This window comes from Melanerpes formicivorus, unplaced genomic scaffold (assembly GCF_026170545.1).
Source record: "Melanerpes formicivorus ecotype bairdi unplaced genomic scaffold, bMelFor1.0.p_v2 SCAF_14, whole genome shotgun sequence".
Lineage (NCBI taxonomy): Eukaryota > Metazoa > Chordata > Aves > Piciformes > Picidae > Melanerpes > Melanerpes formicivorus.
The window spans coordinates 12,483,053-12,501,493 of NW_027142366.1; the positions used below are offsets into that span (position 1 = coordinate 12,483,053).

Consider the following 18,441-nt stretch of genomic DNA (forward strand, 5'->3'; position numbering starts at 1 on the left):
TAACCCTACTCTACAAGGTTCACCCCTAAACCATATCCCCAGGCAACACACCAAAACAACCTTTAAACGCATCCAGGGTTGGTGATTCAACCACCTCCCTGGGCAGCACATTCCAATGCCTGACCACTCCTTCTGTGAAAAATCTTTTCCTAATGTTCAGTCTAAACTTACCCAGTCACAGCTTGAGGCCGTTCCCTCTTGTTCTATCATTAGTTATCTGTGAGAGGAGACCAGCACCAACCTCTTCACAATGTCCTTTCAGGTAGTTGTAGAGAGCGATGAGGTCTTCCCCCTCAGCCTTTTCACACTAAACAGCCCCAGCTCTTTCAGTCTCTCCTCATAAGATTTATTCTCCAGGCCCTTCCTCAGCTTCGTTGCCCTCCTCTGCACTCATACCAGCACTTTGACATCTCTCTTGTATTTAGGTGCCCGAAACGGAACACAATACTCAAGGTGTGGCCTCATCAGAGCTGAGTACAAGAAGACAATCACCTCCCTACTCCTGCTGCACACAGCATTTCTAATACAAGCCAGGATGCCACTGGCTCTCTTGGCCACCTGGGCACACTGCTTGCTCATATTCAGCTGCTTAAATGGATGAACTGAACTGAGGGGAACACCACTTTCATGTCTCATGATATGCTGGAATCGATTTTTCTTTGGAAAAACAGAGTCAGAAAATAAGTGGTGCCATTGCATACCTGTGCATCTATCCTGCCTTGCTAACTGCCTGTTTGCAATCCACTGATAACATTTTGTGGTCTTACAAAGGTCACTCTCCAAATGAACAATAAAATGGAAACAGAACGCACCTGTTACTAAGGAAACTCTCAGCCAACTTACGAGCCAGCTAGTTTTTCTCAGCACTCTGAGAGTAAGCAGCACACTGAGCTGCTTACTCTCTGTATTCATTTAATTAGAAACATGTTTGATTATTGGATTTTGAACAGTACCTATTGACTCATTTACTGATTATATAAAACAGCAAGCAAAGGAAAATGTTTTAACATATTCATGAAGGAACTGAACAGCACAGCATGGTGGGAGGATTTTTAGGGATCGGAAAGAGGGACACAAGAGGAAATAATGGAGAGGGGGTACAAATGGAGGAGTTGGGGAATTTCCTTCATAGAGTTGTGCTGCATTGCTGTCTTCCCATTCTCTCTTTGTTTCCCCAATCATGAAGCCTACCCAACTTCTGTTTAGGCCTCTGGCTACACATTAGGAGAGTCAATCTAAACTATCCCTCTCATTAAACATGAGAACATAACGATGAACATTACAACAAATATTACAATATAACATTCTGCATAATTTCTTTTACTTCTTGATTAATTGTATTCCCAGTACTGAGTGCTGCCAAATGTTACTACATCATCTGGATGACAGGAAACTCTACAACAGAACTGCTTTGATTTCTACATTAATGCTTATTTGCTGGGATACACCTCTCTGGCAATGTGCTTCAACAAGCTCTCCAATGCACTAGAATGTGCTTTTAGTCAACAGTACTTATTTAGCTGCCCAACTCTCCAACTGCAATACTTTCTGTGATATTAACACTAGTACAATAACAGAGAAAGATATTATGAAGTATTCTCAGTGTGTCTCCTCATGGGAAAAAAAATCCACTTGCAAATGTCTGTTCCCTGGAGAGCCCTCAGATAGCTATGAATTTTGGCCCCATTAATTCGAAACAGTGGGAGACTCAGAGCTTAGAAATCGGGCTGGTTTTGGATGAGTCCAGACTTAATCATTATATGGTAAATTTGTAACAGTATCATAAACCCTTTGCATTGTTCAGCAATCCAAATAATGTGCTCTCCTACAAATACAGAAAAAATGGCACTGATGCAAGGATGGCAGGCTAGCAGGAAATTTTGAAGGACTAACACAACACAGGAATATGAAGGCAATCAACAGGAAACAATGGGAGCAGGCAGGAGGAGAAGTGTAGTGTGTCTGTCTCCATAGCATTCAAGAGTCATCAAACACAGTAAGGGATTTGGTACAATATGCTTGTTTTGGGATGGAGAGCAGGTGGAACTCATCCCAGAAATGGCCTCTATTAGTAATGGATATACCAAGGATTGATCTTAGCAGAGCAAGACTCTTTCTAACACAGAATACACCTGGAGTGCTCTTCGTTTAAAACTGGCTCAGTGTGGGAGAAAACAACCTCCAAGGTAATTCTGAATTCTGTTTTCATGTTTTATGTAAAACATGAATTCTGTGTTTTTCTCCTATGGCAATGCCTGCACTCCTTAGGCAGGAAAACCTCAGGCTCTCTTACATCTATCAGTACTTGCAAAATGTAATCCTTGTTTACTTTTAAGGAGGTTTTTTAAAAGGTTTACATTTTGTTTGGTATTTTTTACAGGTGATTAGATTCAGCTGGCAATTCTGACCTACAGGGAACGGTGAGGCTTTTAAGCATGAAGTTCCTGTATTTTGTCTGGCAGCATAAACATCAGCAAACTGCAATACAAATGGGAGAAGTTACCTGCTTGATGGAATTTTTCCAGTATCTCTTGTCGAACTGATTTTTCCAAGTTAAAATAGTCGTGATCTTCCTCTGGATTTCTCAGGAACAGAGGGATGTGCTGGAACACTATTATATGCCCGCATTTCTGTTTTGCAGCAGCAGCCAGCTGCTCATCGAGCCATGCATCCTGGGCTTGCTTCAACTCAGGGCATTTGGAAGAATCGAAGTACAACTGGGAATTCAGCACAAGAAAGAAAACACCTCCAACCCAAAAGCTGAAGTAGTCATCTCCCCAGTTCTTGCAATAATCATCTATTGTTTCTCTTGTGGGAGTATTGCCGATATCATGATTTCCACTCACAAATACCAGTGGTATGTCCTGGTCAGTGTTCTTCAGAACATTCTTTAGATCTTGCTCTTGGTCCTTTCTCCATTGAGAACCTATGGAAAAAAACCAAACATAGAATCGTAGAATTGTTAGGGTTGGAAGGGACATCAAGGATCATCCAGTTCCAATCCCCTGCCATGGGCAGGGACACCTCACACTACATCAGGTTGCTCAGAGCCACATCCAGTCTGGCCTTGAAAACCTCCAGGGATGGGGCTTCTACAACATCCCTGGGCAACCTGTGCCAGTGTCTCACCACCCTCATGGGGAAGAATTTCTTCCTAACATCCAAATACAATACAAATATCACCCTGACATACTTTAATGTTTATGCTGTCTTTTCCTACCTTCCTTTTTAGCTTTTGTTTATGTAACTATGCATAGTATGAAAATAATCTGTATTAGATATGCTCATGATAATATGCAGGGATCTAGGCTACATCTTCACTTTATTATTGTATGTCCACTCAACCCTTTGCCTTCCACTTCTTTTCCTCCCTTACCAAAGAGCCATTTTCAGTAACTTGCCTTAAGCAAGGCTCTGGGGAGGAACCAAGATAGCATAGCAGTAGGTGATAACAATGGTCAGTGTTGTGCTCTTTTCATCTATAGAGTGATGAGGTAGTGAAAAAATGCAGCAGCCTTGGATGGTGTAACAGCTTTACACAAGTGTTAAAAACAAGTCCACTTCTGGTTTACACTTCATGGCTATGCAAAGGAATTAAGGTTGGAAGGTTTGTGGTTGGGTGTTGTTTTTGGCTTTTTTCATTAGAAGGACCATTTTAAACAGGAAAAAAAAATGGTGGCAAATAATTGTGGCAAGATATTTATGTGAAGAGTCTGTTTTAATAACAAGCATGATGTTCATTTCAAAGCAAGGTACTGATGTACTTTGCTGGGGTTTCCAGGATCTCTGTTTTAATATTGTCATGGTTATCAGGAGTTTGTCCTTGTCTAGGAAGGTTTATGTAATTTCTAGATTAAAATCACTGGAAAAAAATATAGAGAGGATTAAAAAACCCCAAAGTAGTTATTGTAATGATGACAAAGGTTTGCTGAAGTGTAGTCTTTTATCAGAGGTCATTGATACGTTTAACATTCACTAATTAAGTGGAACAGTTATAAATTGTATTCTGTCCTAAGAGACAAACACAGACCATTTCACAAATAACAGCTGCATCTTTTTAGCCAAGAAGTTGCAGCAGGCTTTGTACAAGAACTCTGAAGTCAGATTGCTCAGGTTCATTTGCATACAAGTCTATACAAACCAGTCATTGTGTATTTTAACAGCTGTGGCCCATTTCTGTAACTACACATATGTATTATGGGACTCCTGTAATGTAAAATTTTTTCCCCCCTCCTTGTTTCTTCAAAATACCTCTGATCACTATGTTGACAAACACTAACCTTTAGTAACTATTATTAGTGAAGACTTCAATACCTTTTTGACACTCTACAGGTACAGGCTTAAGTACCACCTTATTTGTGTTAGGAGAAAAAAACCGTTCACATTATGTGTCAATATAAAGAGAGATGTGATATTTGATATGTGGTGCACAGAGTTAAAAACCACAAGTCCCTTGTGTTTAACTGCTGCACGGGGTAGCAAGTTACTGTAGCAAACTCTGAGCAACTTGAGAAATACTGGGTACATGATAGCCATGGTGGTCCTGAAGGTAGGGGACAGCAGAACAGTTTGTGGGGTATTTAATGTACCAGGACTATGGTCAGTTTAGGATGTCCTTCCAGTTATGGAAAATACCCTCACTGATCCTAGAAAAAACCATGGCAAATGACATCTCCTAACCTATGGAAGAGATGGAGTTGAAAAAATAATGCCCAAAATTGAACTCTATCTGGCACACTTCTTTCTGCCACTGTTTTTTGTTGCCGCTCCCCACTTTCCTATGCAAAGAGCTGGAAACTTCAAGCTATAGATATGAATGTATGGGGGTGGGGGGCAGGAAAAGGCAGGAGGGAAGGGTCTGTGAAGATGCATGTACACACATTACACCATCTTAATCTCCATGCTATCACTTAGGGAAATTTAGCTAACAGTTTCAGAGTATAAAGACATTTACACATAAGTTACAGAAATAATGTGTAGAATTCTGTATCCTTCTTCCTAGTGGTGAAATTCCAGCTCTAGGGACTAACACTAAGATTAGATTTGTTGACAGCAGGGCACTGGTTCCCACGTTTAATGCAACATTATTTCTATAGCAACACAGAGACATATTCAGTGCTTTATTGCAGAAAACAGATTGCTCAAAATGGAAAACAATGTCTCTGCCCAAAGAGTCTAAGAAATCATAATACAAAAAGATTGTTTAGGACAATTGTGTCTGGGCTTGACCTAGTAGAAGGTCAAACAAGTTCAAAAGAGAAGCCCATGGAGATAAGAGAGGGGAAAAGGCAGTGATGTCTGTAATTTCTGTTGTAGTGCTAGAGAGGAACAGCTAGGACATGGACAGTAACATCAGTTCTAATACAGCAGCACTACCTGTCCTACAATGAGCCACATCACTGTGCAGTGTCCCCTGAAGGCACCTCCCTCTATGTTTACAAGTATAGGCAAACTGCTTACAGAAGAGACAGAAGTGATGAAGGAAGCCACTAGCAAACCACAGTAGTCTCTGCCCTGCCATGAAAATTAGTCCCTTCAGTCTCTACCAGGCACAATTAGCTATAATATTTAATTACTCCAATTGCTATGAAGAACATTTTTACTTGCTGAGATGTTTTTCTTTGGCTTAGACAGAAGTTTGTTGTCAAAAAGTGAATAGGAAAAGAATATAATACCAAGAGGTAATGTAAAAAAATAACACGAGTGTCATTGTGGATGTAATTGAAATTAATTTCTCTTCTGTTTATCCTGGCATCATGTGCAGTGACATTTTTAAATCCCAGGCTAGAATAGTCTGGGTTTATGTTAGGTTCTGTAAATATAGTCTCACCCCAAGATGAAGGGCTTCACAAATTAATAGCCCATAAAAGGCAGTTTGGCTTTTATGAAAAACATGAAAGTGAGAACTGTTGCTAGTCAGTCGCCTGCCGTTTCCCACAGCTTCCCAGGCTGTCATTTTAGAGAGCTGAGCCATGTGAGCAGGAGCATAAAGGTGCAATGTCAGTGTCTCTGTTGCATGACATCTTTCTGTTGTGTGTCACTATTTTTCTAAACGCTTCCAACATTCTTTCCTGCACTGCTTAAAGGAGTCAGGGCAACCTTGCCTTCGCTCCCTGAAAGAGCAGATTTCAAGGAAGTACTTTTAGAGCACTTTCTGCTGATGCTGGCTTCAGTCAGCAGAATTCACAAAATATTCTGCCAAAGAAATAATCATTTAGCTACTAATCCACAGTTACAGCTTATTTGGTGTTCCACAGGAGAGAGCACCTCTATACCAGAGTGTTTGGATCGGTATTTTTAATGCATGAGCTATGAAACCAGCCTGGAGTATTGTTTACCCCAAACCTGCTCTCTCTGATGCATGCTGATAGGAGTTTTTGCATGAGGCAACTCTTGACTTACAGCAACCTCCACCAATGTTCAACTTTTCCCCCCAAAAGTATTACAAATGAAAAATTAGCCATTAACAATAGCACCATTATTCTACTGATATGAATTAGGAGAGGGAAAGGAGGAGGCTATAATGCTATTATGGGGTGCTGTCCCCAGGCTTTTTGGTGCCAGTTAGGAGGTACTCCCCCCTCAAAAAGGGAAGAGAAATCTGTCAGGCCCTGCAAGGGGGCATGAGTTTGGTGTGAATGGTGAGGACTTTGGCCTGGATGTCCAATTTATGTCATTGTCTAAGAGATGGAAGCTCCAATGAGGTAATCTAACCTTAATTTTTAACAATCAAACCTATTGGTCATAAATTCACATAAATACATCAGAGGTCAGCTACTCAGTGTTGTGTGATGACACTGCATTTCAGAGGACCTTCTACTTTCCAAAGGTCTTCTGAAAAGTCACTTTCAAGGATCTGGCTGGCACAGGCTGACTCGGTGGCAGAGCAGAACTGCTGCAGCTCAGCTTGTGACACTGATGTTGCTGCTGTTTCGAAACCTTCTTTTGGGGATGGGTTTTCTCAGAAGCCAGGACAGTACCTGTCTGGTTACCTGTTCTGCAGTTCTTGACACAGACAATACTGTGTCATGGTTTGCCACAAACATAAAAACGTGGACCTGACTTCCCAAGTTTGGCAAAGGGGGCCAGAGTACAAACTTAGAGCCCCACTTGTGCTTTGCACTAAGTCATGGTGGTCTGTCTCTGCATCAGCTTCGCTCTGCCTAGCCTGAGGAGCAGCACAGGCACTTCTAGGATGAAGCTACCCAAGATATGTCTTCAGCCAATTTAATGTGTAGAAATGCAGCACAATCTTTTCTTGAGTTTCTAAATCACTCAGTCTTAGTATCTCAACATATCTTAAGAGTGTCCCAAACTTAGAGGTGTTGCAAACATTCAATTTGTAAAGGAAAACACAAATTCTCAGTTTGAAAAAGTTAAAAAGAAGATTGTCTATGAGCTTTGATGTGAGCAACACACTTGGAAAGTCCTGATTAAACCACTGCAGTCTGCCTAACATTTAACCCAAGAACACCTAAGAGCTAGACTGAAGATTAAAATCCTCTACAAAATATCAGATAGAAACATTACCCAAATCTGATACAAGCAAAATGAAAAATGTCAAACCACCACTGATGAGAATGGAATTTATAAATACATTGGGTCCATTCCTACTGTAATTTATTGTATCAGGAGAATTATTCTGACATCAAAAGACAAATAATTCTTCTTGGAAGCAGTCACACGACTGTTATAGACAAACAAAAGAGAGATTTGTTTAGTTTTCCTGGGCTTCACAGTGCATCACAATTGCTTGAATCAAAGGGTCTAATTATTTTGTGCACTTTCCTGTTCTTGAGATGTTTGTCCTTTTTTTGTTGTTTGTTTTCTTGATTCTCTGTAGTTTTTCTACTCCTCTCCAAGCCATCTAGAAGACCTTCCCTAGTAGTGTTCCATAACTTCCTAGCGACTAGAAGAGAGGAGCCCAAGGCTATATTCACAGCATGCTCCTTTTGTAAGTACCCTGTGAAACACATTTAACCCCTCTGTAGGATCATAATCTCCTGTTCAAAGATGGCCTTTCATCTCTGCTGTCGTTTTGGATACTTGGCTGTTGGCTCCAGTTTAACAGGGCTACAACTAAGCTCCTACATAACCTCTCTAAGGTCTCTCAACTGAGCCTCCTACCCAGTAACAGCATCACTGCTGTGCTTGTCACTTGGAAGACAGCACAAACCCCAACCCAGTGCTATCATCAAGATCAGACTATTTTACAGGCTCCTTCTGCAGTCACATCTTTGCTGCATCTAATTTTTATGTGGTGCCATAAATAAAAGTTTAGCTGAGCTCAAAACTTGTCACATCTCACGGCAGAGAGTTTTCTGTTATCTTTGCAAATGTAACCCAGCATCCCTTCACAGCACTGATGCAGAAGTTTTCCCACCCCAAAGCTCTGACATGATTCCTCACTGTGCTGTCTTCCTTCCTAATCTTTACCATCTCAGTACATGCAACTCCTCTTAGCTGTCATGGCCAAACTCTTATCCTCTTCTCATTTGTTTACGTGTTATCATCCCATAAAATCAACGATTCTTTTACTGCCCATGAACAGTTAGAAAAAACCACTTTCCATTTTCCCTAGGATCCTACAAAAATGTGGTAATAATTAGGGCACTGGCACAGGAAAAAATCTAATCAGGCCACCCAGTGCAGCCTCACTGCTGCTGTTGTTAGTCTGTACTTTTTTCTGGTTCTTGTTTTAAAGTTGCACGTTTGCCCCCCAGCGCTGGCCACGATGAACTCACACAATTCCACAGTATTAGATGCAAGAATAAGCTGATCAATCTTAATTAACCCAGCATGCTCATTTCCTGAATTTATTTATGTTTTGGTTAGTCTGTGCTGTTACAGCTAAAATGTCTCCTCTCTCTTCTTTACACATACATACTTCTAACATTCAAGTAGCCTGGAAACAATCTTATGATGTGCAAAAAAAGATTATGCGGTTTAAAAGGTGACTTTATTCACTGCTGGACGAACTGAGTACTCAGTCTAACTTACAGAGATCCTCATCTCGTTAGTTGCACTGAAAAGCAGGAACTGAAATACTCATTTATCTACAGCTGTAAGCAACTGATTTCTCAGTACATTAGAAAGAAGTAATAACCTGTGCTGAGGCACAAAAAGTGATTACACGAAAGAATTTTGGTGAAAAATAAAAGATATTTGTTAACTTCAGGCACTGAAGCAAGCAGAAAACTCCCGTTTCAGCTAATAATTAACAATTATAGCATTAAAGCAATGACAAAACCCCCAAAGTGAACACGGAATCCTCTTAGGGGATCAGCTGCTCCTGCAGTTTTGGTGCATGACATTAAACCTAATGGCAACATTATTCTGAGTGCCAGCCACACAGGTGCCCACTTAACAACATAATTCATGGTGCTTACTGTTCCACCTTCTGCTGTGAAAATAAGCATTATGCTTCACTTAAGCACAACTCTGCTCTTACCCTTACTCCTAGCTACACAGAGCTGCCATAGCATAAACCATCACTGCCTTTGGGTCTGTTCTGATGAAATCATAACCACGAAAAAAAATACCACAATGTTACAAGAGTTAAAGCAACAAGCTTCATAAAACCAGACTGAAGGTATGAGAGTCCTGTTTCCAATGACAGTTCCATTTTTAAGAGACACAACAAGATTTTAATCTTTCACACTTCCTCCAAATGACTGCCTGTGAGAATTCTACAGCTTTTTGAGGCCATGTTTTCTTATAAGGAGTTACACAAAATCACAGAATTGTCAGGGTTGGAAGGGACCCCAAGGATCATCTAGTTCCAACCCCCCTGCCATGGGCAGGAACACCTTCCACTAGATCAGGTTGTCCAGAGCCACCTCCAGCCTGGCCTTAAAAGCCTCCAGGGATGGGACTTCCACCACCTCCCTGGGCAACCTGTAGCAGTGTCTTACCACCTTTGTGGTGAAGAACTTCTTCCTAACATCTCATCTAAATCTACCCTTCTCTAGCTTGGATCCATTTGTCTGATGAAACTGTCCTCACCTGTTAAAGAGCAACACTTGCAGTAAGTAGGTACCATGAATTACAAAGAGGTGTGCTTTTCCTGCTGTCTAAGGCATTGTCTGGCCTTACAAAATCTTTGCAATCAGCACAACTGCAGAGTGAAAAGGCACTTAGTATCAGCCAGAATTTCTTCCGTAGAATCCTTGGGGCTTTCTTAGCCCAATCTATATTTTGTTGTGCCTTTGTTCCTGGCTCCTGTTGGCTACAAGGTGTTCAGAGAAGACTTTACAACACAAACAGGAGGTGCACTATGGTCAGAGCAATAACACAGCTTGCTCTGAGACACAGACAGGAACTGGATGCTCTTAATCACTTCCTACCCATTAAAACGGCATTACCCTCCACTGACTACATAGGAGTTGGCAGTTTGGAAAAGACTTGGTTCAGCTTGACCGAGATAAAATTACGTGGGCCAGATCTCCTGCCACTGATTTCCAAGGAAGAAGAAAATCCTTTACAATTCAGAGAGACAGAAAACCCTGGAAATGTGCTTGGTAAAAAGCACACAAACTAGCAAGACCATTCGGATCACTTCGATGGGCCATACCTACACTGACTTTGTGAAAGTTACTCTTTACAACTAGAAAATTGAACAGAGGCAACAAAGATTCTAACACAATGTATTTACTATGCAATGTGCCAAATAAACTCACTGTGGATGTCTGCTCCATGTGTGCATTTTCAATTACTCATAGGTAGGAGTTGAGTTGCTAAAGCTGAGAATATGATAGGCTAAACTAAAACTTCCTGGGCTGAGAGAGAAGCAAGAAAAGAAATTATAACTGGACTAACTATACTTCCACATCTGTATAAGTTTTTATATACAAGATAGCTAAAATGCAGTGCTTGAACTAGTACTGAATCTAGTACTGATACTTTTATCATACATGATTTGAGATAATCATAATTAATTACATCTCAAAGATTCACATATAGAGATTCCTTAGTTCAGCTGTGGGCTGGACTACAGCTTGTGGTCTAAAATACAAATAAACACATACTTGCTAAAGATTAAATATTTGCTGTTGGCAGCCCAATGGTTTCTTTGCAATGTGACAGTGCAATATATTGTCAAACATGCATGCGGAATCTCTCATGCTTCCCTACTCTCAGGCTGATTAGAGCAAATTGAATTTCACACTAAGCAGTTTGGAGTCTTAGAATGCTCCATTAAGTTTTACTAGAATCAGATAATTAGTATAAACTGTTTATTTCTGCAGCTATAGTGACATATCTTGAAATACACATTATTAAGGATTTGACAACGTGCTGCTTACCTACATTCTTAGACTTCATTCATAGTTTCATAGTTTCATAGTTTCATTCAGGGTTGGAAGGGACCACAAGGATCATCTAGTTCCAACCCCCCTGCCATGGGCAGGGACACCCCACACTAGATCAGGCTGGACAGAGCCTCATCCAGCCTGCTCTTAAACACCCCCAGGGACGGGGCCTCGACCACCTCCCTGGACAACCCATTCCAGGGTTTCACCACTCTCATGGTGAAGAACCTCCTCCTCACATCCAGCCTGAATCTCCCCACCTCCAGCTTCATTCCATTCCCCCTAGTCCTATCACTACCTGAGATCCTGAGAAGTCCTTCCCCAGCCTTCCTGTAGGCCCCCTTCAGATACTGGAAGGCGACAATTAGGTCACCTCGGAGCCTTCTCTTCTGCAGACTGTACAGCCCCAACTCCTTCAGTCTGTCCTCATAGGAGAGGTGCTCCAGCCCTCTGATCATCCTTGTGGCCCTTCTCTGGACACGTTCCAGCACCTCCACATCCCTCTTGTAATAGGGGCTCCAGAACTGGACACAGTACTCCAGGTGGGGTCTCACCAGGGCTGAGTAGAGGGGGAGGATCACCTCCCTCGACCTGCTAGCCACACTTCTCCTGATGCAGCCCAGGATCTGATTGGCTTTGCGGGCTGCAAGTGCACACTGAGAGCTCATGTTGAGCTTTTTGTCCACCAGCACCCCCAAGTCTCTCTCCTCAGGGCTATCCTCCAGCCAGTCACTGCCTAGCCTGTATTTGTGCCTGGGATTGCCTCGACCCAGATGCAGGACCCTGCACTTGCTCTTATTGAACTTCATGAGGTTGGCCTGTGCCCACCTCTCCAGCCTGTCAAGGTCCCTCTGGATGGCCTCCCTTCCCTCCAGCGTGTCTGCTGCACCACACAGCATTAGTGCAAGAGTTTGGAGAAGAAAATAGCCAAGAACCTTGCTGGTTTGGGCTACATCCTACTGAGCATATCAAAGTTTTGGAAAGTGTACAACAGCAAAAGAAATGGATGCAGAAAGTTTCTTTAGATTAAGCTACCTTATTGTTAGGAAACAAAGTAAAACTCAAGCACTGCTCATGTTATTTCAGGTGACAGCACAGAACAAGCATTGATTAGTCAGTGACACATTTACTAAAAGATCACCTTGTAGTCAATGAATAAAATGTTTACTTACAGCCTGATTCAGTATAAACATTTCAAAGCCAAGAAAGCCAATGGCACCCTGGGGTGCCTTAAGAAGAGTGTGGCCAGCAGGTTCTCCTCTCCTTTTAGTCTGCCCTAGTGAGACCATAGTTGGATTACTGTGTTGTGTTCTGGGTTCCCCAGTTCAAGAGAAGGAACTACTACAGAGAGTCCACTGGGGGCTAAAAACATGATTATGGGAGTGGAACATCTCTCTTGGAAGGAATGGCTGAGAGACTCAGGGCTGTTTAACTGGGAAATGAGAGGTCTGAGACAGGATTGTATCAATTTTATTCAAAGGGCAGAGGGCAAGAGGATGGGGCCAAAGTAGAACACAGGAAATTCCACCTATACGTAAGTAAAGACATTTTTCTTTTGAGGGTGACAGAGCCCTGGAACATGCTGCTTAGGGATGTTGTGGAGTCTCCTCCTCTGGAGACTTTTAAAACCCACCTGGGCATGTTCCTGTGCAACCTGTTCTAGGTGAACCTGCTTTAGCAGGGCAGTTGGACTAGATTATCTCCAGATGCTCCTTCCAACACCTACCATTCTGTGATTCAGGAACAGGGATTTAACTGACAATTCTGCTGGAACTGCATGTGACAGTAGAACACAGCTGCCTCCCCCCAGATATGCCAGGCTGATAGGACCTGAAAAGCACCACACAACCTTGCCTCTGTTAACAAACCAAGCAGCCAGTTCATATGGCAAAAGAGAGCAAACATAGTACAGGTGACATGCTGCCAGGCATTTTGAAAGCTGGAACCATAGTTTAAGACACCATTTTCTAACCTGCTCATATGATTGTTAGAAGGACAAATCAAACACATTCTTGCCTTACAGATGAGCAAGGGAAGTTTTTAAAGAACTGTAATATTTTTGGTTAAAAGCTTTACAAATATCTCCCTCTCTACACACTTCCCTTAAGGACTAACAGAACAGCTTCATTTTATCTGGCAGTATATATTATTTTTAATTAATGTTCCTTTGTTTTTGCAAAATGGGTTATTTAATGGTTTAAAAGCAATGGTAACAGCAGTTCACAGCCAGATTTTCTGTGGTAAAATTGGGTTTTTTTGGGAAAGATATTAAGCATTTCTCTTCCTTTGTAGAATGCCTTAGTAATTTGCTGTATATAACATTAAGCACTTGAATGAGACCTGACATTGATACATTTGCAAACTGAATAAATTACAGAGAAATGGCAGCTTATGCATCTGCATGCAGATTCCAGCATTACATTTATATCACATCTCCTGTTCAAAACCCACCAGAAACATACCTCCAACAACTCAGTTACTGAAATGTGAACAAGCCAGTTGATACCTGATGCAATGAAGTACAGCAGCCTGCCTACTAGAAAGGCCATCAGGTCATATTGACTACAAAACAATAGTGAGTGCACAAGTGTGCACAGAAACACCTATGAAATATTTGCTAGGAGGGCAGAACCGTCACATGGAAATGACTGTGGACTGTATGAACTCTAAGAGGAGTTGTCTTGGATTTGAGTGGACAGAAACTCTTACCCCTTCCCAAAGGAGTAAAAGAAAAATGCTCCACACAAGATTGGAAAGAATTGGAAATCTAAATGGAAGTACTATTCATAACTCTATAGAGCAGTACAAAACCATACAACATTCATACTCGGCCTTGGCCCAGTTCTCTCCAACCTGGGGCTTGCCAAAGCCTCACCAGGCCAAAACACCAGGCCTCAATGTTCCCAAACAGGCAGACAACTGCTCCCCTTCGCTAAATGCAGCAGGCCAAAAGGCCTCAAGGACTGCCCTCCTCCCCCCCAGGCCAAACTGCACAGCAAGAAAACGCTTGCCAGCTCAAAGCCCTACTTGCCTGCAAACCAGATAGGAGCCACCACAATGCCTGGAGAGAGAAGGGGCAGAACAGACAGAAATGTCCACTTACAAAGGGGTTGCAGGCTTATGGAAACAAATTAACACAGATTACACTTTCTGGTCCACCTCCTGGGCTATCTAGTCCCTGGAAGATTGGACTCTATGGCTCTTAAACCCGTAAGAGTTGTGAAACTCAGTATTATCTCAGTGTTCCCTTCTTGCGGATTCAAAACCAAAAGACAAGTAGCAGGACTTCTGGGGGTTACCAACTTCAGTGCTTACTGAAAACAAGTTTTCACTGGCCTTCCCTGGTGAAGCCCAAGACCGGTTTTGTAGGTAAGAGAAGGTAGAACATTCATGATGGGCTTAAACAGTAATTGTTTTGAACTATTAACACTTGCTATGTTCTTTCCCCCAATTTAGAAAACTAAACAAATTAAGTTTTGAAGTTTGCAATTCCATGCTGCAGCCAATGCTTTAAGATTTAGTATCTTTTGCATAACTTATTATCACTTTTGGAAGAAGTCATATTAATGCACTCAACATCTAACAGAGACAAGAGACAGAAATATGGAGGACTGCGGCAGTTGCACATCAAATTTGGGCATGGGAAAAAGGCTTAAGATAATCCATTTAGCAGCTCTCTCAGGAGAGGGGATGCCTTCAAACGTTACAGTGATTAAACAGAAATGAAGCCATACTGCTGTCTGGACACCAGAGCCATCAGCTCTGCTATTCCTCAGCTCTGAAGCTGTCTATTCCAAAGGTATGTAACTTCACTCTCTACAGCATATGTGTCAGGGTTCTAAGGAGTACTGACTGTACCAAAGGCAGTATGCCCAGCTTATCTTACATACTGATCATCAAATTGCCAAGCAGAAGTCAGAAGTGCAGGTTTGAAATCATGTCCCTTAATTGCTGCCTAAATATGAATTCAGAATCCCAGTATTTGGCACCTGCTTTTGAAAATCTTGGTGCATGCCATTGCCTGGATTACATGAAAAAACACTGTTTGCATGGAAAGCAGGATAGGGGACAGAATTTTGAGGAGACATGTAGCCAGCAGTTTTGCTTTTCTCATAAAGCAGAGTGTTGCCCCAAATCATAATTAGTGGAACTGAGCTGATATGCTTTACTGAGGCTATATGGAGGAGCTACAGTGTTAGTAAAATATGCAGAACTTGTGGGGGAAGAAATGTACACCACAGATGCATACACAAACAGCACTGTGTGCAATTGTGGAGTTGGCTGGCAGGCAGGCAAGATGCTCCCACAGAAGTTAGGAACCCTGGAAGCAGTGGACAGGGAACAGGACAGGCAGGGGCCCAATATGCTGCTATGTTTAAAGCAGCCTTTTTCTACCTTTCAGAGGTACACTGCCTCAAGGACCAGTAACAGACCATCAATGTGCTGCTGATTGTTTGGAGACTACTTTTTTCAGCTTCTCTCTCTACTGTCAAGGCCTTTCCTGTCCCATTCACAGTAACAACATGTACCTGGCCCCAAGCTCCAGCTCACACAGCAGGTTCCTCTAACAAGCTGGTAACAAGCCCAGTAGGCCAGGACTGCAGCACTGCAAAGTCTGCCCAAAGAATATTAGTGTAGGGCTGGTGGCCTGCAGGTAGCAACAGCAATTTTCCTCTGACTATGCTTCTGGGCAGCAACAGCATTCACACCTAGATGTGACCACTCTCTAATTTCCCAGGATCATTAACATTCTCTTTTAATATTTGGGAGGTCTTTGGCAACATGAGCATATGAAATGGCATTCCCAAAGGATTAGGGGGGTGCCATGGGTTAAACAGATACTGGCCAATGTACACCTGTAACTGGCTGCAATGCACCTACAAGCAGACTATGGAACACTGTACATACAGGAACCATCTCTCTGCAGGTCAGTGCACAGCACAGTTTGCTTTTTACATCAAGACCAGCAGACTGTTGCTCCCTGCTGCTGAGTTCCTAAAGTTATACTACAAATATGACTATGTATTTCTATGTTGCCTCAGCATATGGATCTCTGTTGGATTAAACAGCAGTTGTTGCTAACACTGCTATTCTTTTTGGCACTCTTAAATTTTACAGACAGATATGGGAAAAAATATGAAGCTCAACTGCAATTTAGACATTCAGACTCTAACAACTGCCTTTAGCTGCAGCCTAACCTTGTCCAGCTCCGTAAGTCTGCCCCTGCTTTCTGTCCAGAAGTCCTTCTGGCACCTTTAGTTGTGCTCACAGGATGGAAGATACAATAGATAGCACAGTAAAATCATGAGGATATGTAACTGTCACAATCCTGGAAGATCTTACAGTCCAGCTACAGCCCAACAAAGAAAGTAAAGAGATAGCAAGCAAAAACCAGGACAATGCTTATTCTACCCAGTAGAAAACTACTGAACACACATGGCAAAACTGTCTCATGTTAGGGGAATACTTTTAACAATGTAAGAACTTAATCAGCCTTTTCATTAGCCTGGATACAAAATTCATATTGTAATTATACACATGCTACAAAGCTACTGTCCTTTCTCATGGACTCCTCTACAACAACATTGCAAACATTGAAATAAGATGAGGAAAGGCCACAAATATTCCAAATTTTCTGGAAAAGAAGGAATCTCAGGATCTCAGGTAGTGATAGGACTAGGGGGAATGGAATGAAGCTGGAGGTGGGGAGACTCAGGCTGGATGTGAGGAGGAGGTTCTTCACCATGAGAGTGGTGAAGCCCCAGAATGGGTTGTCCAGGGAGGTGGTCGAGGCCCTGTCCCTGGAGGTGTTTAAGCCCAGGCTGGATGAGGCTCTGTCCAGCCTGATCTAGTGTGGGGTGTCCCTGCCCATGGCAGGGGCGTTGGAACTAGATGATCCTTGTGGTCCCTTCCAACCCTGAATGATACTATGATACTATGAAAAGCCACTGTAAGAACTATATCAGTTTGTTCTTTTCTGTAGGGCAAACCCCCCTGGAACCAGGTGTACCAATTTCAGGGCCACTGCTGAGCTTCAAAATGGCACAAAGCAGCTCCAACTCTTGCAAACAGGAAAACTCCTTGCAGCTTCCCTCCTTTCACACAGCCTCTTCAAGGAGGAGGAATACAGCACAATAATCTCTTTCCTCCCTTAAGTTTTAAAAAAAAAAATTAAAAGTGTCTGAAATGAGCAAAACCACTTAAATATATTTAATAGCTATAGAATGAATTAAAATCTATTAAAAACAAGTCATACAACAGCAGAACCTGGGAACTAGGAAAGAAAGCATGAACAGGCACAAGTGCTTAGCTTGTGATTAAACAAGATGGACAATTGCTTCTGAAGCTAATGAGAGAAATGAAAGAATGGGCAGGTAAATTAAAAGAAGTGCCACCATTATTAATTCACTAAGCATGTCTAAAGAGCATACAAAAGAATTCTTGTATTGGAATCCAGTTTATTTGAAATATGACAATGTAGTCTCCTACCATCACTTACACAGCTGCCTAGATTGATTTGTTCATTGCTAATAGGTACAAAAAGAAGGTGGATCCTTCAAATTAGTCCTTTGAAATAGCAGATGCATGTGATGTGGGCATCCTCCTACCCCCTACACCTCTCAGCAAAACAAAGGAATTCTGAAATAGAGCACAACATCCACACCTCTGACCTGTCAGGTGCTGTTTGCACTCAGTTTAGCAGAGCTAAAGGTTCCTTCACCAGAACGAAGTGTTTCAGAGATGTGTTATAAATAACAGTTTGAAGCCTCTAATTAAACAATTATATAGTATAAAACAAAGGTAGAGGAAAAATTGACTTGGATTTGGACTTAATTGACTGAAAAGGCTGATGTCAGATTACATAGCACCTGGGCAGGAAATGTGTATTCTAGAGATTATGCCTTCACTTAAGTAAAGAAATTAGTACAAGTATCACAGTGTACTTCAAGTGCTGGAATACTCAATTCTAGTGATTTTGATGTGTTCTAATTAACATACACACACAAATGAATCTAAACCAGCAATAATAAACATTACTTGCTCACTGATCCATTATCATATTGCCAAAAGATCAAACTTAATCAAGTTCTGTCAGGGTTCTTTTTAATTATACACATTACTAGACAGTCTC

General features: G+C 41.9%; 1 protein-coding gene across 3 annotated transcripts in view; it reads right to left on the reverse strand.

The window, feature by feature from the left end:
• Positions 1–18,441, reverse strand: part of CPPED1 (calcineurin like phosphoesterase domain containing 1) — a 51,604-nt gene that overhangs the window by 15,834 nt on the left and 17,329 nt on the right. For all 3 annotated transcript variants that reach the window (XM_068147097.1, XM_068147095.1, XM_068147096.1), the window contains exon 3: positions 2,504–2,926. In XM_068147097.1, coding sequence (XP_068003198.1) covers positions 2,504–2,926 — 423 coding nt within the window. The remainder of the gene's footprint in view (positions 1–2,503; positions 2,927–18,441) is intronic.